The 23256-nt window shown below is 52.3% G+C and overlaps 1 protein-coding gene and 1 non-coding gene across 3 annotated transcripts in view; one reads left to right on the top strand and one right to left on the bottom strand.

The window, feature by feature from the left end:
* Positions 1–23256, bottom strand: part of GRK5 (G protein-coupled receptor kinase 5) — a 232187-nt gene that overhangs the window by 27516 nt on the left and 181415 nt on the right. For both annotated transcript variants that reach the window (XM_068961250.1, XM_068961251.1), the window contains exons 5-6: positions 3260–3360; positions 1588–1680 (exon numbers count right to left, since the gene is read on the bottom strand). In XM_068961250.1, coding sequence (XP_068817351.1) covers positions 1588–1680; positions 3260–3360 — 194 coding nt within the window. The remainder of the gene's footprint in view (positions 1–1587; positions 1681–3259; positions 3361–23256) is intronic.
* Positions 6651–6740, top strand: TRNAY-GUA (transfer RNA tyrosine (anticodon GUA)). The gene is given in 2 exon segments: positions 6651–6687; positions 6705–6740. It is a non-coding gene; the product is annotated as a tRNA-Tyr (tRNA).

Here is a 23256-nt window from a genome sequence, read left to right as displayed (position 1 = left end):
CAGCAAGCCACATACTCATGGCCTCCCCTTTCTCATCAGTCACACAGAGGCCACCTCTGCCTGACCAAGTCACTGCTGTGTGTGCAGGAGCTCTTTGAAGAGAATCAGTTCTGTTCAGTTGCTCAGTAGTGTCTTGACTCTTTGCGACCCCATGGACTGTGGCACGCCAGGCTTCCCTGTCCATCACAAACACCCAGAGCTTGCTCAAACTCATGTCCATCGAGTCGGTGATGCTATCCAACCATCGTATCCTCTGTTGTCCCCTTCTCTTCCTGCCTTCAATCTTTCCCAGCATCAGGGTCTTTTCCAATGTGTCAGTTCTTCACATCAGGTAGCCAAAGTATTGGGAGTTTCAGCTTCAGCACCAGTCCTTCCAATGAATATTCAGGACTGATTTCCTTTAGGATAGACTGGTTGGATCTCCTTGCTGTCCAAGGGACTCTCAAGAGGCTTCTCCAATACCACAGTTCAAAAGCATAAGGTGGCAAATAAAAGACGTGAAAAGATGCTCTGTCTCACCCACAATTAAAGATGAAAGGTAAACAAGGAGGAAACCCGGCTCTCACAGGCCAAGAACAGTGTGGCTGAAGCTGAGGCCACGCAGACACCCGGGGCAAGGGCAGGACTAGGAAGTGGGCAGCAGTTGGGGAGGGAGATCTAGCCGCCCCTCACAGCTGAAAACCCTGCGCCTGGAGTTCCTCTGCTAGGAATATCTATGATGTATCTCTGAAAGTACATAAAGATGTATGGGCTTCCCTGGTGGTCCAGTGGCTAAGACTCTGCGCTCGCAATGCAGGGGGCCCAGGTTTGATCCCTGGTCAGTGAACTGGATCCCACAAGCTGCAACTGAAGATCCTGAGGGCTGTAATTAAAACCCAGCACAGCCAAATAAATAAACAAATATTTTGGAAATGCTTTACGTACATAGCTATTCACTATTTAGGGAAGGTTGCACACAAAATTGAGACCAATCTCCAACGTCCATCAATAGGGGGTGGGTTACATGAGAAATGTGCACATCTGTGTATGACTATGTGCATGCAAGCTAAGTCGCCTCTGACTCCGTGCGACACCATGGACCTTAGCCCCCCAGGCTCCTGTGTCCATGGGATTCTCCAGGTAAGAATACTGGAGGGGGTTGCCGTGCCCTCCTCCGGGGGATCTTCCCAACCCAGGGATCGAACCTGAGTCTCTTATGTCTTCTGCACTGGCAGGAGAGTTCTTGACCGCTAGTGCCACCTGAGAAGTCCCAGCGTAAGAATATGGCAGGCCTTTATGTTGGCAGAGCAAGACTTCCCAAAGACAGTGAACCAAAAAAATAAGCACAGAATGCTGAGTATATGTCTGAATGAGTGTGTGTGTGTGTGTGTGTGTGTGTTGTGTGTGCACAATAATAAGCATTGAGCATTTCTAGAATACTCAAGAAATGAACAGGAAGAGAACACTTCATTTTCTTTGAGCCATGGACCCAAGGGAAGTAACTGATTTCTACATAACTTGTTATGGGAAAAACTCATATCCCCACCCTGCTGACACACACACTTGTACACACTGGTGTGTGGGGTGTGCCACCCCAGAAGCACTCACCTTTCCAACCACTTCCACTGGAGAAAGCGATCAAAATACATGCTGTCCAGGTACTTGTGGAAGGGTTCTCCCCTCAGGTAGTCGTGGACAGACCTAGCTCGGAGGGGACAAACGGATGAACACTTCACCATCCTGACTGCACTTTGGAAATGCAGACACACAGCGGCCTCCAACAGACACGGGGGAGAGGAGCCAGGCCCTGGCCATTCTACAAAGCTGGTCTGAGACTGACTGGGCCACAGACAAGTCGTCAGTACTTGCCTTGGGCACCGCTTGGGCTCTGGGACACAATGCCTTGGCATTGTGAGGGGGACAGACCACGAATAAATAAATGACCCCAGGAGCATGTTATCATGAGTTAGCAGGAAGTGAGGCCCCTGGGGGGTCCGAGAGATCTCTCTGAAGAAGGGACAGGAGCTGAGATGAGAACCTAGCACTGTTTAACTATGCACAAGGGAGGGATTGGGACTTTGAGGCAGAGGGTGTCTTGGCAAGAGGCCGAGGGGCACGGGCTCTGGATTTGGTCAGGACCAGTGAAGCCCCCTGCAGTAGAATTTACTGGGCACGTGCTGTGGGCCAGGTCCCAGGCCAGGCCCTGGAGGGTTCTGAACTTGGCTGCAGGCAGGGCTGCGCTTGGTTCCCTTTAAAAAGCAGCCACACTGACCAGTCAAACCCAGGCGCTTGGGGCCTGGGAAAGGGAGGGACACTCAGAGTGAGAGAACCTTGGAGACTTCGTCCTGCCAGACTGAGAACAGGGGCCAGTGTGGGGCCAGGAGAGCCACTCCCTCAAGGGCAGGGGGCAGCCCAAGGACCCCCCACCCGCTGTCAGGGCTGACCCTCGGCCACCTCCAAAGCTCAGATTCTGCCCACGGTGGTATCTCCCCAGCACCTGCCACAGGGCTGGGCCTCAAGCTGACCCTCCCCAGAACATCCCAGTTCTTCCCACAGTGCACGGAGCGCCGGCAGTAAGCCATGAAGGCAGGATTGCACTCTTGCTCTCAAGGTCTCCCTTGAGTGACATGCACACAGCAGGTGCCCAATTAATGTCTGGGCTGCGAACTCTGAACAAGGGTGCACCCACACCTGCTGTGACCTCGGTGGGTAAATCTGTGCCCCTGCCTGTCAGCTCATGGGGAAGGCGCGTTGGGCACAGGAGCGGCTGTGAGCCTAGTGCATACATGTAGCTTCGCGGCACATCCGTGCGAGATGATGGAGCCTAATTGGTGCTCGACTGGCACCACACCCACTGCAGCCTGAGATGAGCTGGTGGGCTGTGGCCGGGGGCAGCCTGCATCCCCGCTTCGTCAGCAGTGCAGGTAGGTGGCAGCAGTAGGGGGGGTGGGGTAGGCAGGAAGGGTTTCCAAACCAGCCAGACCAGGGCAGAGCTTTACACATCCCTCCGTGTCAGCGGCCTGGGAGCTACATCATCTGAAGCACATGTTTTCTCTGCACTTGGCACCCTGGGCTCTTTTCCCTTCATACACAGGCTGCTGGGGGGCTTGGCGGGGGCCCTCGGGCACTGAAGACCTGCCCCCAGGTGCCCAGGCTCCGGGGAAGGGACACAAGAGGCAGCCCCCTTTCCAGGTGACCGGGTAGAGACCCACAAGGAGGCTGAGGGTCCTGACTCCCGGACAGGGAAAGAGGAGGGGAGGCCAGGGCCCGGGGCACTTACTGGACGCAGGCCGAGAAGAGTTCTTTGCAGGGTTTCTGAAGGAGCTTCTCCTCCGTCTGAGAGACCAGGTCCCGTCCAACTTGGGTGATGAAAATTGGGGACTGGAGGCAGGAACAGAAGAGGAGGCATCAGTGAGGAGGGGGCAGGGGGCCAGGCTGCCACGGGGGCCCCACCCGCCCGCACCTGGTCCCGGCCCCCCCACCGCATGGGGAGGTGGCAGCGATGGAAGGAGGTGACCCAACTGGTCTGGACTTCGGGTCAGATTTCTGGTTCTGCCACTGACAGTGTGGCAACCTCGTAAGGCCACCCTGCTCCTTGGAGCCCCACTGTCCTCCTCTGTGACACAGATCATGACATCCTGTGTCCAGGGCTGTGGCAGGAACCGAGGGCGGGGTGTGAGCACTCACAGTGAAGGGACCCCCAGAGAGCTACCCCCACCCCTTAGCCACAGGGGGGCCGTGTCCTCGGAGGGCGGGCATCAGGGGGTCTAGAGCGGGCGACGGGGTGTGGAGGGGCGGCCCTGTGCCCGGGGGAGCAGCAGAAGGTGGCGACGTGGGCCTGGCTCGGGCTTGCCAGGGCTGCATCCCACGCCCACATGGCTGCTGGAGCTGCGAGCCTTGCTCCGGACATGGCCTTGCTGTCACCAGGAGGATGGTCAGAAATAACCGTTTCTCCAGGAACCAGTCAATGAAGCCGTATGAGTTGGATGCTACAATGATGCTGATTTCACAGTTGAGGAAACCACAGGTTCGGAAAGGTTAAGACCTTCGCCCAAGGTTACCAGCAAGCGGCAGAGACGGGATTTATCCCAGGCTAGGTGGGTCTAGAGTGAAGCTGGTTGGAAGTGGTGGGTGTCTGGACCACCTGTGTGGGCTCCCCTCTTTCACCGCCATCTCCCAGGAGCCCCCTGAGATGTGACCTTAGCTGTGGGCTGACCTGGAACTTACACAGAAGATGCTATAGCTCAGGGTGGTGAGCCACTCGTCTCGGTGGTGGTGGTGGGTGGTGGGGGGTGTTATTGCAGAGGGTTGGGGGTCAGCTGGGAAAGCTTCTGAGGGGAGGGTCAGAGGCAAAGCAGAATGTGGCCTAAGACCTCCCACCCCTCCTGGGCCCTCCCGCCTGCGCCCTCCCCACTCCTGAGCAGACAGGAGGGGCTTCCGGGGGTCTGGGGGCGGCTCAGCTGTGCATGAAGTCCCGGCACTGTCATTCCTTGGAACCGGGCGGGCAGGAGAGCTTTGGGGGCGCCGCCTAAACTCAAAGCCCGGAGGGGAGTTAGCAGCTGGTGATGACGCGCTTGGTTTAACGACCACGGGTTTAAATTCAGTCTCTGGCTCAATGACGTGAAGAGATGAAGCGATTCCAACCAAACCCCCTCTCGAGTGACTCTGGGGAACGACACCTTCTGCCAATAAGAAGGGAATAAGAAGCTGTCGGCAGCTTTAAGCTGGGAACATAAAAACCCAAACCTGCTGGGAGGGTGGGCCGTGCCACTGCTCAAAGAGGCACTTGCTGTTCTAGTCACATCAGGGGGAATCTGAGGGTGTTGATCCTTCCCCCCAAACTGAGAAGGCTCTCCCCATAGGTGAGGTCTGATGCATCACGTAAGAAAAAGGGCCCTGGGGTCCCGGTGACCACAGTTTGTCCTCTGTGGCTTAAAGGCGGGAGAATTCCACACAGTTTTAGATCTCTTTCCAGGAAGCTAATCCCTGCTGGTCCCAGGAGGCCTGTGAGGTAGGCTGGAGAAGGGAGGGGTGTTTCCTGCAGGCCAGGTGGGCTCTGGAGAAGAATATCCCCCTCACTGCCCTGAGGGCTCAGGAATGCCTCGAGAGCTCTGGCGGGCAGGGCTGTGGCTCTCTCCAGCAGGACTGCCCCTCTGGGATGGAGCTGAGGGTCAGGATGGAGTGGAAGGATTGGGGTCATTCTCCTCCATGTCACAGATGTTCCCTTCATTTCTAACCAAACAGTAAAGACCGCGAGGCCCTCGGATATTTGTGGGGCTGAAAGCAGCCTGGAGAAGGGGTGTTGGTGGAGGCCGCTGGCGCCTGGGACCCCCTCGGGCCAGCAGTGTTGGAAGTGACACTTTATTTCTTTGGTCACAGGGTGGTCTCCTCACGGGGTCCCAGCCTGCAGGTTCCGACTTTACACAAGAGTGTGCATGTAGGCACCAAGTGAAGTGTGAAATTCGCTCAGTCGTGTCCGACTCTTTGTGACCCCATGGACTATATGGTCCATGGAATTCTCCATGAATACTGGAGTGGGTAGCCTTTTCCTTCTCCAGGGCATCTTCCCAACCCAGGGATTGAACCCAGGTCTCCCACATTGCAGGTGGATTCTGTACAAGCTGAGCCACCAGGGAAGCCCAGGAATACTGGAGTGGGTAGCCTATCCCTTCTCTAGGGGATCTTCTCAACCCAGGGGTCAGATCCAGGGACAAAGGGTCCTTTGAAATGTGTGCTGGTATGGCTTGGGGGGACTGGGGGAGGGTCTGGGAACTGGTGGACCCGCTGTGAACACTGGGCCTCCCGAAGGTCTAGGGCGGCTGCAGCCCACGGCTGGCCAACCCTGACATGACCGGTCTGCAGACCTGCCAGAAGTCCACCATGCTGGCCATCAGGACGAGTCCCGGGCGCCCCTTAGGAGGGCATCTCCATGGCCAACTCCAGATGGCTTAAAACACAGTTCGCACCTCAGGGACACAGCTGTGCACACTCAGGCTTGTGGACCACCGAGCTCTCCCCTCCAGCCTGGTGGGAAAGGACTTGGTTCCTAGAGGAGCCTCAGGCTGCAGGGCCACCTGTCCTGCCCCCCGAGTCACACGTGGAGCAAGAGAACATCCGCACCTCTTTGCCCAAGACGCTTCCCAGGATCTTCTCCCTTGAGGCAGGGAATAGATGGGGCATTCAAGCTCAGGTGTGCCTTATCCACTGTCTGTGGGTAGAAGCCCCCCATCACCAGAGGAAAATAACCTGCTCCACCCCTCCCTGTGGAATGTAAAATTAACCTTGAATTCAGTACCACCTGGGGCTGCGGTTGGACGGGGCCAGTGGCCGGCAGGCCCAGCGGGTCGGGCAGACTCTGCACACTCGCCCCTTTGTACCTCCAGCCCCGCAACGGCCCAGATGCACTCCCGCCTGTTCTCGACGCCTAGGCCACAGGTCCTGGGCTTCCTGCTGTGTGTGTTACCAAAACACACTTTTGAGGCGACAAGAGGGGAGGGCTGTCCAAGGGTTTTTCTGGATACCACAGCACCTTGAGAAGAGCCCGTTGCGTCGTTCCAAACATGAATGGTGCAGGCCAGTTAATGGTACAGGGGCCCCATGGGCTCTGCACCTTCACATCTCCCTAAGTCCCCTCCTCCCTTTCGGCCCCACTTCCCTGTTCTCATATGCACCCTTCGATAGCTCAGCTGGTAGAGCGGAGGACTGTAGACTTGATAAATGTGCACATCCTTAGGTTGCTGGTTCGATTCCGGCTCAAAGGAAGTTGCCTTAGTTGCTTTGGGCTTCCCTGGGGGCTCTGACAGTAAAGCGTCTGCCTGCAATACGGGAGACCCGGGTTCAATCCCTGGGTCAGGAAGATCCCCTGGAGAAGGAAATGGCAACCCACTCCAGTACTCTTGCCTGGAAAATTCCATGGATGGAAGAGCCTCGTGGGCTACAGTCCATGGGGTCGCAAAGAGTCGGACACGACTGAGGAACTTCACTTTTCCCCTGTTCTCAGTGCTCTCACGCCGCCTCACTGCCCGTGACCCTAAACTTCAACGTGGGGCCTAGGCCAGACCTCTCATCCTCTCCTCCATGGACACCTCTACAACACGGAGACAGGGACGGTATAGATGACCAGTGGTGATTCAGGGCACTGGAAGCCTCAGGATTTCTAAGGAGAGAGTTAGGGGCTGGTGGGGGCGGGGTGGGAGGATCTGGTTAGTTAGAAGAGCTAAGGATTTGTCCTGAAGCTGCATCTGTATAGCAATGGATTAAGCGGGAGCATGTGCTGGATTTGGGATGACATGCTAACAGGGAGGTCCCACAGACTCGGACACGACTGAAGCGACTTAGCAGCAGCAGCTAACAGGGAGAAGGAAATGGCAACCCACTCCAGTACACTCGCCTAGAGAATTCCGTGGACAGAGGAGCCTGGTGGGCTGCTGTCCATGGGGTTGCACAGAGTTGGACACGACTGAAGCAGCTTGCATGCATGCATTGGAGAAGGAAATGGCAACCCACTCCAGTATTCTTGCCTGGAGAATCCCAGGGACAGAGGAGCCTGGTGGGCTGCCGTCTATGGGGTCGCACAGAGTTGGACACGACTGAAGCGACTTGGCAGCAGCAGCAGCAGCAGCAGCAGCGGACTAACAGGGATTACCTGGGGGTGTTTCAGGGATCGAGGTTGGAAAGGAAGGGATGGTGGTTGGGGGGAAGGCATGGGTCTGGTCTGGGCAGGAAGCCTCCATGGGTGCGTAACTCAGCCCTCGACCAGGGAAGCCTGTGCGGATCATCCACCACACCCAAGCCTCTGCCTCCCTCAGCAACCTCCAGTGACAGGGATGGAGCCCCCGGGGCAGACCGACAGTCCCCTAGCCCCCACCGCCCATCCCCCACCGCCCATCCCCAACCCCACTCGGGCTCCACAGGTCATCCGCAGCCGGTCCACCAGGTGGCGCAATTGAGCCCCTTGATGCTGCGCTGCGCTTGCAGACACCCCAGGGCTGACCAGCCCCCCGCCCTGCCCCGCCATCACTCTCCCTCCATCCCCCAACCCCCGTCAGAGGAGGGAGGCCAGCTGGCACACCTGAAATAATTACCGAGTGATTCATCTCAGACCTGAGGAGGGTGGCCTTTGCAGTAAGAATTTAGGGGAAAAGTGAGAGAGCCCCCTGGAGAGGGCTGGACCTTGAGGGAGACGTGGGGTTTACACGGGAGTTGGGGGGAGCCCAAAGGTCAGGAGGCTGGCAAGCGGGGAGCTGTAGGGGGTGCTGCTCACGGGGAGGAGGGCTCATCCAGATAGAGCTAAATAAGGGCGACGGCTGGCGCGGTCATGTCTTGCCAGGCTGGTTCTCACTGACGGCTGAGTCATCAGGCCAAGGGTGGAACCGTAAGGGCGGGGGAGGGTGTGTGTGTGTGTGTGTGTGTGTGTGGCGGGGGCCTGCTACCCCTGCTCTCCCCGGGGCTGGCGCCGCTGCTGCCCTCTGCACCTAGGTGACCAGCGGAAGGAAGGGACCTCATTTCCTGCATCAGAGAGAAACTGCGATGTCTGAGGGCCTTGTTGCCGAAGCATCCAAGTTCCTCATGTCAAGAGGTCAGAGTGGAGATGGCATCCACCATATGTGGCCGGTGTCCCTGGGGGTGCTGAGGGATGGAGGCATGGCTGGGGCCAGAAACCACCCTCCAATGCCTCCTCCGCAGCCACCAAGAATCCCGAAGCGAGCACCTCTCCTGTCATCCTTGGAGTCTCCAGGAAATACACGCCCAACACTTGTTTAGAGATCCAGGAGCCCAGAGGATACAGCAGGAGGGGGAGAACACAGAGGGCTCTCCTGGGAAGAGCCTCGGGGCCTCACTGATGCAACCCCATTCGTGGCACAGATGGAAAAACGGAGATAAGAGACCCCTCTGATTCACGGCACTGGCCAAGGAGAGCACCCCAACAGTGGAGGGGCTCCATAGCAGGCAGAGTTCGGGCCGGTGGATCTGAGCTGGATGGGCTCTAACCAGGTGTCCTGAGCCACTCGAGGGAAAGAACACAGCCTCTGCTTTGCTGTCCCCACTCAAAACTAGCTTGTCCCCACTTCACAGACAGGGACAGGCACACACAGCAATCTCAGCCCTGGTATGTTTCAAGAATTCTCTTCTTTTGCCTGGACTAACTAGCAGTAGGCCCTCACAAGCCTCTGCAACCACCTGCTCGCACGTGGATACAACAGCCCCTAAGAGTTCTTCCACCTCACACAGCAGAGATGAGCCCCACTGCCAACAGACCAAGTTCAGAGCCTTCTTGATCTAGCCCCAAAGGCCTTCCTCAACCTGCCTCTCCATCATGCCCTCTGCTCCCACTGCACACTCATTTCCTGGGTAAACTCTGGCTTTCCAGCCACCAGGCCTTTGCTATTCTCATGGAAGGAGCCCTTGCCACCCGCCATGGCTCATTGTCCAAACACTACGCAGTCTTCAGGACCTTTTCCCAATGCAACCTCATCCAAAATGATTCTCTGAGTCTGCAGGGCCTTCCGCATAATCCCACCTCCCACTGACAACATTCATCATCATTGTGATTTCTTGAGCACCTATTATGTTAAGTCCTAGGAACTTTCCATGGGGTATCTTTTTTAATCTCTCAAAGTAGGTTTTACGCTTATTTAACCTGTATGAAGAATACATCATGTGACATGCCGGGCTGAATGAAGCACAAACTGGAATCAAGATTGCAAAGAGAAATATCAATAACCTCAGATATGCAGGTCAGGAAGCAACAGTTAGAACTGGACATGGAACAAGAGACTGGTTCCAAATAGGAAAAGGAGTATGTCAAGGCTGTATATTGTCACCCTGCTTATTTAACTTATATGCAGAGTACATCATGAGAAACCCTGGGCTGCAAGAAGCACAAGCTGGAATCAAGATTGCCGGAAGAAATATCAATAACCTCATATATGCAGATGACACCATCCTTATGGCAGAAAGTGAAGAGGAACTAAAGAGCCTCTTGAAAGTGAAAGAGGAGAGTGAAAAAGTTGGCTTAAAGCTCAACATTCAGAAAACAATGATCATGGCATCTGGTCCCATCATTTCATGGGAAATAGATGGGCAAACAGTGGAAACAGTGTTAGATTTTATTTTGGGGGGCTCAAAAAATCACTGCAGATGGTGACTGCAGCCATGAAATTAAAAGATGCTTACTCCTTGGAAGGAAAGTTATGACCAACCTAGACAGCACATTAAAAAGCAGAGACATTACTTTGCCAACAAAGGTCCATCTAGTCAAGGCTATGGTTTTTCCAGTGGTCATGTATGGATTTGAGAGTTGGACTGTGAAGACAGCTGAGTGCTGAAGAATTGATGCTTTTGAAGTATGGTGCTGGAGAAGACTCTTGAGAGTCCCTTGGACTGTAAGGAGATCCAACCAGTCCATTCTAAAGGAGATCAGTCCTGGGTGTTCTTTGGAAGGAATGATGCTAAAGCTGAAACTCCATTACTCTGGCCACCTCATGCGAATAGCTGACTCATTGGAAAAGACTTTGATGCTGGGAGGGATTAGGGGCAGGAGGAGAAGGGGACGACAGACGATGAGATGGTTGGATGGTATCACCAACGCAATGAACGTGAGTTTGAGTAGGCTCCAGGAGTTGGTGATGAACAGGGAGTCCTGGGATGCCACAGTCCATGGGGTTGCAAAGAGTCAGACATGACTGAACGGCTGAACAACTACAACAAAATTTTATCATGTCCATTTGATAGATGCAGAAATAGGCCCCGAGAAGTTAAGTTACTTGCCCAAGATCACACAGCTAGCATGGGAGCAGAGACAAGATTCAAACCCAGGCAGTCTGGTCAGAGAGCCTTATCCCTGAGCTCTACAGGTCCTCCAAGGATGCCATAGTCTTTCTCAAATAGTGAGTGGGGATGTGACTCTGCCTTGGAGAGCAAGCCTTCTTTGGAGGCTGGTGGAGCTGGATAATGAGGTGCAGTGGACGTTGTGTGTTTTGGTGAGCACTGTTTGTATTGCACTGTTGTGTACACACACACACACACACACACACACACACACACTCAGGCTAATGGCGAGCATATGCTTCGCTTCACTATATGAAAACATCCCTCCAAGGAGCTCCCTGCTCATTAGCAGCAGTTCCATCAGTGAGCAAAAGGTCAGCCCAGGAGACTGTCCGCTCTATTTCCAGACGCAAGCACTTAGGGCTTAATGATGTGTATATTTTCATATGTGGGCAGTTGACATTCCCCATGTAAACTGTTTGCAATTTCTCAATGTGGACAGACCTGGTTTTCAGGAAAAGCTGAGCAAGAGAGGCAAGACACTCTGGAAGACAGGGGTCTCAGTGGGTCCCCTTCCTTCCAAACAGGTGGCTTCTGGCGGGGGGGTGGTGGGTGGGTGTTGCCTGTCCCACCCATACCAGGTTGGAGGCAACTGTTTGTTGGAGGGCCAACTCACTTCTCCTCCAGGATAGGAACCAGGGAGGGGCACTCCCACAGCCATAGCCTGGCTGCCCCTTGACCCTTGATGAAGAGATCTGCGTCAATGGTGGGAAGCTCTGCACACAGGGCTGCCCAGGCCCAGCCGTGGGCGGGGGCAGGGGTGGGAATCACCCTCTAGCAGAGCCAGGGTCATAGGCATCATGGGCACCTAAGGAGAGGGGCTGGCTGATAGCCACTGGCCCCTCCAGGTGACTTTTCCCACAAATTCATACTTCCCATCACTTCCCAGAACGATGCCCTAGGCGGGGCTCGTGGATGCTGAGCCTTAGGGAGCTCTTCAAGGGGCAGAAATGTTGTTTATTCCTGTCTCATCTGAACTTGAGTAAAGCACTTGGCGAGCGGCTAGGACTCTACATGCCTGTAGACGGAACAGTTCATAAACAGATGACCTGAGGTTCAAATCCAGGCCTGTGCAGCTCCAAAACCTGCCATCTCTCCACTCTGCTTTGCTGAAATGAACTTACAATGTGCACTGAACAGTCAGTGCTTGATACATTTGTTCACCAAATGTGTATGCACATGTTCATTCAAAGAAGAAATGCCTTCATGAGGTCATCTGGTCTACCTCCTGCCTTTGAGCCAACTGGGTCAATCAGTTCTTTGGGATTTTCTTAGTTACAACCAGTTGGAGTGTTTGTTTGGGGTGGAAACTGTGGACTGGAGGCTTGAGGGTGGCTGGGGGTGGGGAAACTGGAACTGCCTTGGGAGAAGCAGCCTGGGGCCATGGGTTCCTGAGCCCATGAAGAGCCATGTCTCTCTGACGGTTTCATTTAACCGTATCCTCCCCACCCCCACTTCCAGTAAATTCCTCCTTTGAAAAACTGGGAGATAAGTATCTGCCACCTGCCACCAATACTCCAGGCAAATTCACCATCTGTAAAATCAGGAGCTGAGCCTGGTGGTGAGGAGGACCCTCCAAAGTCTCCCCCTCCCCTCCCTCTTCTCTCCCCCCACTCAAGCTGGCTGGTTCCAAGTTCCATAAAAATTAACTTAGCCCAGCCTGCCTGACACTAGGAACAGGAATTGGGTGAAGAAAGCAGGACGGGAAGGAGGTGGGCAAAGCAGGGCCCAGTCCAACCCCCAAATCCTGGCTGGAAGTGAAACCTGCTTGTACAATCACAACCGGCAGACAACGGAGAGCGTTTGCCGATCGGCAGCCTTGGACAACGTTTCACTCCAGGGTTGATTTAAGGTCTGGCTGACAGGAAGAGAAAGCCCCATTCTTCCTCCTTTTAATAAAAACCTTCAGTGCCATGTGGAGAAGCCAGGGGCCACAGAACCTGGGTCCATCTGGAATAGTTCGTCTTCCACACCTGCCAGGCAGCAGGCACAAACCTACGAGCCCCAGACAAGAACAGAACCAAAGGGAAAGGCAGAGTTTGGTTATCTTGGTCGTTGGGAAAGTGAACCAGCCCAGCCAAGCGCTCTCAAGCAAAGGGGCTGTGAGCCTATGGCTCCCGGGCCTGACTAGGCCAGACGACTCCATCCTGTGGCTCTCGGCCCAGACACGAGCTCCTCCCTGGGTGTCCACGTGGGCAACGAGGCTGCTGGACCATGTGGCCTGAGCACCATGCCAGATGCAGCCCCTGAGGGCAGAGACACATGCTGGATAGGCAGCTAGTGGCTGGAAGTCCTTGGGGTAGACGCTGGGAAAATGACAAGTCTCACAGCTCCTCTCTTACGCTCTAAGGAGAGGTGAGGCTTGCTGCTGACCATTAGGGGGGCGTGGTCTCCATTCAGAAGTAATTCACCCCAAAGCAGAGGGAGCTGAAGCACTGGGGCCCCTTACCTGCAGTCTAGGGAGCAACCAAGTGTTCTCTGTGGGAGAGGAAGCAAGTCTGCACAAGCACCTCCGGGAAGTGGAGGTCTCAGGTGACAAGCACCGAATCCCCAAGGCTGTAGGTGTCCATTGTGATTTCTTTTCTCCTTCTCAGGAGATACTCACTTTGGTACCTAATGTTCTGTTCTTTCTGCTTAAAGACTTTCCCTCAATGTTATTTAAGCTTCAGCTGCCACAAAACCTGGATCTTCCTTTGTCTCTGACAGACAGCACTCAGTCTTGAAGGAAACTTCTCCAGAGGGGCACCCAGGGATCCACTTCCGGCCTGACCGCCACTCTGCGCCTTTATCTTTCTGTGATAAACAGCCAAAGACCCAGAGGGCCTCACAGGGCTCTCTGGAGCTTCTTGTGGCTGGAGAAGGTTAGGAAGGCCGTCGCTCTGACACTGTGGTGGGAAGCAGCCCAGTGTCCTTTGTAAGGCCCATGGTTCCATTATGACACAGACAGAATACGTGGCCACCCTAGCAATCTCCTTAAGTCTTTGGGCAAAGATCTCTTATACCAATTCAGGGCTGGCCCTGGGTTTAGCTGGTTACTCTGCCAGGAAGATACAGGGGTGGACAGGAGCTGCCTTTGTGAGCAGACTTAAGAGGTGCTCGGTGCTGTGGAAGATACAAGTCAGGAAGCAAGGAGCCCGCTGTTTCTCCTGCAAGGGTCTGAGCTGACACCGTCCATCAGTTACAACAGGTTCCCTGAGTGTCTGTTCTGTGCCCAGGTCATGAGCCGCACCCCAAAGACCTCATAAACCGACTCACTTGGCCAATGGTGGGAGTTCAAGGCTGGTGGGGAGTGGGGGTGGCCAAGTGTGGTGTGGGCGCTCAGCCCCTAGAAGGACGAGCTCGGAGAGGTGACCTCATGGCCAAGGTGAGGTCTTATCAAGGCTCAGAGGATGAAGGGGACGTGGCCGGACAATGAGAAGACCAGCAGTCCGAAAGAATCCCGACCCTAACCTAACGCTTCCCAGGTAGAGCTAGTGGTGAGGAACCTGCCTGATCCCTGGGTCAGGCAGATCCCCTGGAGAAGGGCGTGGCAATCCACTCCAGTATTCTTGCCTGGCGGGCTACAGTCCATAGGGTCGCAAAGAGTCGAACACGACTGAAGTGACTTAGCACACACACAACCCTAACCCCATGGCCAAACCAACACTTTTCTGGACAAATTTAAGGTGGCAGAGAGCAGGCTCACAGAGACCATCCACTGGTGAAGGGCTACTGGGTCAGGAAGTCCTCTGAACAAGTATGCCCTGCATGGGGTCCCAGCCCTTTCAGAGGGTGCCCCCGCTGACCTGGCCACCCCACGTCACAAAGGGTCGCATCCTCTGTGTCAGTGAAGTGGTGAAACACAGCCCTCACCCTCCAAGGAGGGAAAAGCAGACTGGGAAGTAAAGCATGTTGTCCCTTGCATCCTTTGCTGTTTTTAAGTGGCTTCGCAGAAATCAGGATGAAGGATTTTTTAGAGGTCAGGAAGTGAGAGCGTTTTTAAACACTGGTAGAATTTAGCCAGAGGCCCTGAGAGCTGGGCAACTTTAATGAGAAAGAAAGGAAAACACACAAGTGGCCCTGACCCAGACCTTGACTTTTTTACGTCAAAAGCAAAAACGGATAATTAACAAAACGAAATGTGCCTGGACGTTGGAGCGAGAGGCCAGCGGGGCTCTGTCAACTTGATAATCCCCGGTCAAGAACTGCGGGCCCAGAGCTCGCGTTGGGAGATGACCCGGTGTTTACACAGGCTGAGGGCTGGTGCTCAGGACCCAGAGAAGCAGGCTTTTTCCTGGCGAGGGGCTTGGATCTGGCCAACTCCGCTCTGGGTCAGGATGGTCACGTGCAGGTAATTCACAAGTAGGGCCCAGGTCCGATGGGGCCGGGGTGCAGAATGCTCACACCCCAGGGTGTCTCTCATTCCTTGCGCGTGAGTGGAGAGGGCACAGTGAGCCAGTGTTCCATCTTCCAGGTCACCCTCCAGTCCACAGACTCCAGACAGGCTTCAGTGTGAAGCTGTGTTGCAAATACCTTGGCCCAGGAAGACATTTCTCCCATGAAGATTTCATTCCAGGCAGCTCGGGAGTGAAGGAGGGCAGGCATCTTTCAAGACCCTGGGAAACTTGACTGAAACCCCCAGGATGTCATTTCTCTGCCCAAGACCCAGGGTCAGAGACCAGTGTCTGCCCATCCAGGGCAGTGCTGAGGGCGGGGAGGTTGTCCTCAGGAAGCCTGAGGCTGGCTTCACTGTATCCAGCCACTCTCTAAAGAGGAGTTCTGGGAAGGAAATAGCGCGCGCACACACACACACACACACACACACACACACACACACACACGCAGAGGAATGGGGTTCAGAGGCAGAGCTGGCTCCACCAGCATCAAAGGAGACTCCCATTTTCTGCCCTGAAAGGTTACAAGAAAGGAAGAGGAACTTGGACAGGCGTGCCCTGGCCTGCTGTGAGGAGCCCCGAGATGTCAGGCTGAAGACAGAGAGGGCGTGTTTTCCAGGGAAGTTAGCGGGGAGAAATAAATATGTCTATCTGAGGGAGCCAACCAGTCCATCCTAAAGGAGATTAGTCCTGGGTGTTCACTGGAAGGATTGATGTTGAAGCTGAAACTCCAATACTTTGGCCACCTGATGCAAACAGCTGACTCATTTGAAAAGATCCTGATGCTGGGAAAGATTGGGGGCAGGAGGAGAAGGGGACGACAGAGGATGAGATGGTTGGAAGGTGTCACCGACTCAATGGACATGAGTTTGGGTAGACTCCAGGAGTTGGTGATGGGAGGCCTGGCGTGCTGTGCTTCATGGGGTAGCAAAGAGTTGGACACAACTGAGCAACTGAACTGAGAGACAATTACACAGTCATTGAAAATGCTGTGCAGAGAGTCTGGGACATGAGAAAATGCTAATGACACAGCACAAAGGCTGGGCATCAAGAAGTGGATCACACACAGAAGGGTCCAGCCGATCCACACAGCCCTCAGCCCACCTGCCACCCCCACCCCAACTAGCTCCTTCATGAAGCAGCTCGAGAGGTACCTTTGGTCAACCTGATAAGACGACACAGTGGAAAGGAAAGCAACCAGCTTCTAGAATCAGACAGACTGGGGTAACATCTCATCATCACTCTTTCTCTGTTCTTCTTTACTTGTGGTCAAATAGACATAACGGAGAGATTGCCATTTTAACCATTTATAAATAGACAATTCAGCGGCATTAACTGCAGTCATAACGTTGACTATTACCACCATCTTTTCTCAAATTTTCTTATCATCCCAAACAAAAACTCTATACCCATTAAGCAATAACTCCCCATCCCTTCCCCTGAATCTCTGGTAAGCTTTAGTTTTGTCTCAATGAATTTGCCTACGCTGGACATTTCATGTAAGTGGAATCATACAAATGTGGCCCTTTTTGTCTGATTTATTTCACTTGGGCTTCCCATGTGGCTCAGCTGGTAAAGAATCTGCCTGCAATGCAGGAGACCTGGGTTCGATCTCTGGGTTGGGAAGATCCCCTGAAGAAAGGAAAGGCTAGGCACTCTAGGCTCTTCTGGCCTAGAGAATTCCATGGATCATATAGTCCATGGGGTCTCAAAGAGTTGGACACGACTGAGCAACTTTCACTCCTTCATTTCACTTCTTCTTTCACTTAGCCTAATGTTTTCAAGATTCTTTCATGCTCTAGCAGGTATCAGGACTTCATGCCTATTTATGGCTGAATAATATTCCATTGTATGACAGACCTCATTTTGCTTATCCATTCATCCGCTGATGGACACAGCTTGTTTCTACTTTTCAACAATTGTGAATAACGCTGTTATGGATATTTGCATACAGGTATCTGTGTCAGTCCCTGTTTTTAATTCTCCCAGCTTTTACTCTTAATGAAGCCCTTTTTCCAAGGTAAAACAGGGACAATTGTGTCTACTACCCAGGACTATCATGAAGACAGCATGCGATAAAAGTATAAAACACACAGCATACAGTAAGTGCTAAAACAGTGTTACTTAGGGCTTCCCTGGTGGTCCAGTGGTTAAGACATTGCCTACCAGTGTAGAAGGTGGGGGTTTGATCCCTGGCTGGACATGCCCCACGGTCGAAAAACCAAAGCATAAAACAGAAGTAATATCATAACAAATTCAATAAAGACTTTAAAAATAGTCTACATTAAAAAAAAATCTGGAAAAAAAGGTTTTCAAAGAAATAAAATAATGTTACTTTGCCCCGCCTCCCTCATTAATATCCACCCTTAGTAAAGGAGTGTGAGAGGGTTAGATTCAGTGATACCCTCAAGGGCTGTGCTGTGCTAAGTCACTTCAGTCGTGTGACCCTAAGGACTGTAGCCGACCAGGATCCTCTGTCCATGGGATACTCCAGGCAAGAATACTGGAGTGGGTTGCTATGCCCTCCTCCAGGGGGTCTTCCTGAACCAGGGATCGAACCCACAACTCTTTCATCTCCTGCACTGGTGGGCAGGCTGTTTACCACTAGCACTACCTGGGAAGCTACCTATACTTAAACGGTGGCCTTCTCAGTTTTGCACAGCATTTAGACAAGTACTGATCCAAAGAATGAGAGTCTCACGGGAATTCAGCCTCCGCTGCAGGCCAGCTAGGGTGAGAGGTGGGAAAAGAAGCCAGGAAGCTTTCCTTTTTGTGCCTCTGTACCACCCTTCTAGCACGGGTGAGTGGGAAGCCCGGTGAGGGATGTTCCAGTTTCCTCTTCCAGCTGTATGACCCTCAGGGACCCAGCTCCTCTTGGGCCTCATTCCTCATCTAGGGAATGAGGAGTCTGGCTTAGCCCAGTAGTTTTCAAAAACTGGGTTCCAAAGAGTCCTAAGTGTTCTTCTAAAAGCCAGGGCCTAGGATGGAGAAGAGAGCCAAAGGCCTGCTCAACCACAGCAGATCCATGCATCTTTGCATCAGGAAATCTACAGCTGAAACTGTGGCCAGGCCCTGGACTGGGGGGCCTCTGAGATCCCCGGGAGCTGGAGCATACTCTAGGCAGTGTCATCTCTTTCCGTTTGGGGAGAACTGACAGAATGGTCCCTGAGAGTGGGCTATAAGGGTCATTTCCCAGCACACCAGGACTCCTGGAGGCCCAGATCTTTATTCTGAGTATGGGTCAGCAGCAGGGGCCCTCTGTAGGGAGCAATGTAGTGCTGGGGGCTGCAGAAACTTGTAGTGACCCAGGAGCCCTGATGCTCTTCAAAACAGCACCCTAGCTCCCTGCTCACTAATAGTTAGTTCTTCAATCAAGAGGAAGTGTGAGTGGAGCCCAAGGAAGGGAGCCAGGTTGGGTTCTTAGGAGAGCAGGATAGGGAAGGGTCAAGAGCATAGACTCTGAAGTCTCGGCTTCCTTCATGCCAGCTGTGTGACCTTGAGCGAGTTACTTAATCTCTCTGTGTCTTCATCTCCTCATCTTTAAAATGGAGGATTAAGTGAGTTATTTAAAGCTCTAAGAACAGTGTTTGGCTCACAGTAAGAGGCGTTCCCAGGAAGTTCCTTTCTCAAGTTTTCTTTTCAATCTTCTTCCACCCTTGAGGCTTTCTGCCGTGCTGAGGTAGGAAGTGAGAAAACCCAGGGTGCAGCTGGCCACCTAGTCAGGCCCTGCCCAGGAGGGGTTCAAGCAGAGGTGAATCCTGAGCTGACCAGATTCACTGACAACAGAATGGAGATGCCGATCTGGGTGCTTGAGAAGCAGACAAGAGTCAAGTGATCTTAGCAGAGACGAAAAGCTGGCTCCAAGGCCGGGCTCAGAGCTCAAACCCCATGGAAGACATGGCAGGCACTAGGAAGGGAGGCTTTAGCCAAACCTGCCCATATTCCGTGGCCTTGGTTGCCCCGGAGACCAAGCTTTGGTTAGATGGTTAGGCCAATTCTGAGCCAGTTCCTCGAGGCCCCAGACCCCAGGAAGGGAGATTCAAGAGTGACCCCCACTCCTAGTCCAGTGCCCTTTGCTTTAGGTTATGCTATCTCTTGCAACAACAAGCCAGCATTTATCAAATGCATCGCAGTTAGGAGGCAGACAGCCCAGCATTTTCTAAAGGTGATGAAGTGATCTTAGCCTGGAGGTGCAAGGACACAATTAAATAACATCGAATCACTCAGTGGAAAAAGTATTCCCCTTTCAGTTTTCCTTCAAGTTTTCCATCATCAAGAAGAAAGTCTCAGTATGATGATACTTGCTATCTTGCTAACTTGTCTCTAATACTCACTACTTTCCCTTCAAAACAAAGAGAAAGGAGGCTCAGAGGCTTAGATGAACAAAATAGCATCCATCTAGGATGTAATGTCAAATTTTCCTGTTATCTTTACGTACAACAAATCAATACTGGCTTTCCAGGCAATTCCAGATACCAAGTTTCCTTTTGAAACATTTAAGTTAAAAGATGAGTTGATTTAAAGACAAAGGAGCCCACTTGAGCGCCACTGCTATCATCCCCATACTCAGATGGGGAAACTGGGGCTCCAAGGATGCCCAGCTGGAAAGTGGCAGAATGGGGTTCCATGTGCCCCTGAGGACAAAGGTTGAAGCCTCTGATGGCCCCAGAGGCCGAGGAGCTGTCCCCTACCAGGAAGCCAGCCTGCTTGTACTAGCTGGGATCCCATGCCGCTGCCTGGATGGGGTAGGAGGAGGCGCCAGTGAAGTGAGGCTGTGAGCAGGGGGGCCAGAGAAAGAGGAACTTGGAGTGATTATTATTTCCTTTCATTCAAGCTCCTTACTTTATAAAAGGTGGATGTTTTCCGGAGAGCCAAACAAGCACTAGGAATACATTTCTTTTGTGCAGCAACTCAGGCTGATGGGTAATTTCCCCCTTAACAAGAACAAACTGCCCTGCGTAGCCTATCATTGTTCACAGAGACAAAGAGGCCTGCATCTGCGGGCCTTGCCAGCGGACCTCCCGCGAGAAATGCCCTCTAAGCACGCCTGCTCCGGGGCTTTCCCAGCATCCCACAGAGGATGCCAAGCTGGTTCGCGTCAGAAGCCTGTCCCAGCCCACCTGCCCACTTCATTTGTTGGAAGAAGCCCACGCAGGGTCCTTTCCACAGGACCCTCTGCCAGGTCTGAGTTTCCCTTGGAATCCATGGATACTTTCTAGCAAAACCACACTGAAACTGGGTGCCACCTGCCTGGCCTTAGTGACTGGGGTGGAGCCCTGGCACAGTTGCTCATGGGCCTAATTAAAATGAACTACAGCAAAATGTTCTACAAGCAGCACTGCCGAAGCAGGGTCCTAAGGAGTTCTTTCTAAGCCCTGCCTCTGCTATTCTAAACCAACCTCTCTCAAACCTCAGGTGCCTGGTCTGTACAGTGGTTACGCTAATACCCATCTCGGGGAGTTGCTAGAAAGATCCAAGAGCAGGTGATTGCACTGCTGTACCCAGAGGGCCTAAAGAATAGCGTCCTGTCGACCCAGAGCAGCGCTGGAGTGCAGGTGAAGGACCAGACCTGGTCCTGTTCTTCATAACAGGCAATAGGCTCTGAGAGATTTATGGGCCTAATGTTTCCCCATATACACCCTAATCCTCGAAAAACTGAGGCCTGGGCTTCCCAGGTAGCTTGGTGGTAAAGAATCCACCTGCCAATGTAGGAGACACGGGTTCAGTCCCTAACCTGAGAGGATAGCACATCCTGCAGAGCAACCAAACCTATGCGCCACAACTTTTGAGCCTCTGCTCTGGAGCCTGGGAGCTGAAACTATTGAGCTGCAACTACTGAAGCATCTGAACTACCGAAGCCTGTGCTCCCTAAAGCCTGCGCTCTATAAGAGAAGTCACCGCAATGAGAAGCCCGCACACCGTAACTAGAGAAAAAGTCTGCACAGCAACAAAAACAGCACAGCCAAAAATGAATAAAATTATTAGAAGAAAATAGGCCTTTTTTACAAGGACAGATAAGACAACATGAAAACAAGTCATTTAAAAGCAAGTAAGAAAAATGAATCTGAATGTCATCAAATGAAAAATCTTCATGTTTCAAAGGCCAGCAGCAAGAAAGTAAAAAGACAACCCATAGAATGAGAGAAAATATTTGCAAATCATCTGATAAAGGACTTGTACCTAGAACATAAAAAGAACTCTTAGGATTCAACATTAATAAGATGAACAACCCAATTTAAAAATGGGCAAAGGATTTGAATAGACTTGTCTCCAAAGATGATATAGGAACGGCCGATAAGCACATGAAAAGGTGCTCATTAGTCAGGCTGCTGCTGCTGCTGCTGCTGCTGCTGCTAAGTCGCTTCAGTCGTGTCTGACTCTGTGCGACCCCATAGACGGCAGTCCACCAGGCTCCGCCATCCCTGGGATTCTCCAGGCAACAGCACTGGAGTGGGCTGCCATCGCCTTCTCCATCATTAGTCATGAGGAAAATGCAAATCTAACCACAATGAGATACCACTTCACACCCACTAGAATTATTACAAAAACAAAGCAAAACAGAAAATACCAAGTGCTGGAGAGGATGTGGAGAGATGGGCACCTTCATAACCTGCTGATGGGAATTTCTGCTGGTGCAGTCACTTTGAAAACAGCCTAGTCATTCCTCAACTCATGAAATATCAAGTTACCATGTGACCCAGCAATTCCACTCCTAAGTACATACCTAAGAGAAATGACAATACACTTTCATGCAAAAACTTGTGCATGGAAGGCCATAGCAGCATGATTCATAATAGCCCCAAAGTAGAAATGTCCCAAGTGTCTGTCAATTGATGAGGAGATAAATAAAATGGGGCATATCCATAATGGAATATTATCTATCCAGCCATAAAAAAACATGAGAAATACTGATACCCACTACAACATGGATGAAACCTTGAAAGAAGTCAGACACAAAAGTCCATATATCACACGAACTTAATTATATGAAATGTCCAGGACAGGCAAATCCACAGAGACAGGAAGTAGATTAGCAGTGGCCTGGAGCGGGCGGAAAGGGAAATAGGGGGTTTCTGCTAATGGGAATGGAGTTTTTGTTGGGAGATAAATGTCCTGAAATCAGATAGTAGTGATAGTTGCACAATTGTGCAAAAATTTTTATTAAAAACCACTGACCTGCGTATTTAAAAGGGTGAATTTTGTGATGTGTGAATTATATCTCCATAAGCTAGTATTTTATTTTCTGTTTTTATTTTATTTATTTTTAATTTTTGGCCATGCCACACAGCATGTGGAATCTAATTCCCCAACCAGGGATCGAACCCTTAACCCCTGCATTGGAAGCACGGGGTCTTAAACTGCTGGACCGGCAGGGAAGTCTCCATAAACTAGCATGTTTTAAATGCTGTCTATAGTGATGAATGCTGTGTAATACTCTTTTCAGGATCACTTACTATTACTTATTATTATAATTAGGAGTATTTCCTGGTCTACCCCCAGCTCAGAGCAACCCTGCCACCTAACATCTGCTACAGGTATCACCTCTGATCTGTAGGTGCCTGAAAGGTGAGCTGCCTGGATCTCTACAGAGCCCAATGCACGTCTGATTCGACCAGCTCTGGGCAGCTCCTCCGAGCTGACAAGCCTAAGAATATCTATGGACCACGCCATGCTCATGACTGCCTCACTAGCACTAGAAATAAGCCTGCCAATAGATGTTTTCAGCTTAGGGGTTGGGGAGAGACAGTAAAGTGTCACATGGGGACCAAGGCATTTAAAGCTCATGTGCTTCCCTCATTTGTCCCTTCCCTTTTGGTGATGGACACACAAAAGCAGCCAGGCCCCCTAGTCTTTACCCAGAAGAGACCCAGTCAGAGTGTGCATGAAATAGAAGTTTTTGGTGTGTGAAGCCCCTGAGACTTGGGGTTTGTTTGTTGTGGCGGCTAGCATTAATCATCCTGACTAAGGCATTGCATTTGAAGGAGTCCAGCCTCTCTGGCCAGCCCTCTGAGGCTGGGGGCCCTCTGGACCCCTTCTTGGCCTCTCACAGCTCCACAGCTGGAATTCATGTCTA

This window comes from Capricornis sumatraensis, chromosome 23, assembly GCF_032405125.1.
Source record: "Capricornis sumatraensis isolate serow.1 chromosome 23, serow.2, whole genome shotgun sequence".
Taxonomy (NCBI): Eukaryota; Metazoa; Chordata; class Mammalia; order Artiodactyla; family Bovidae; genus Capricornis; species Capricornis sumatraensis.
Note: the sequence above shows the minus strand (reverse complement) of the source record. Positions and strands in the feature narration are given on the sequence as shown.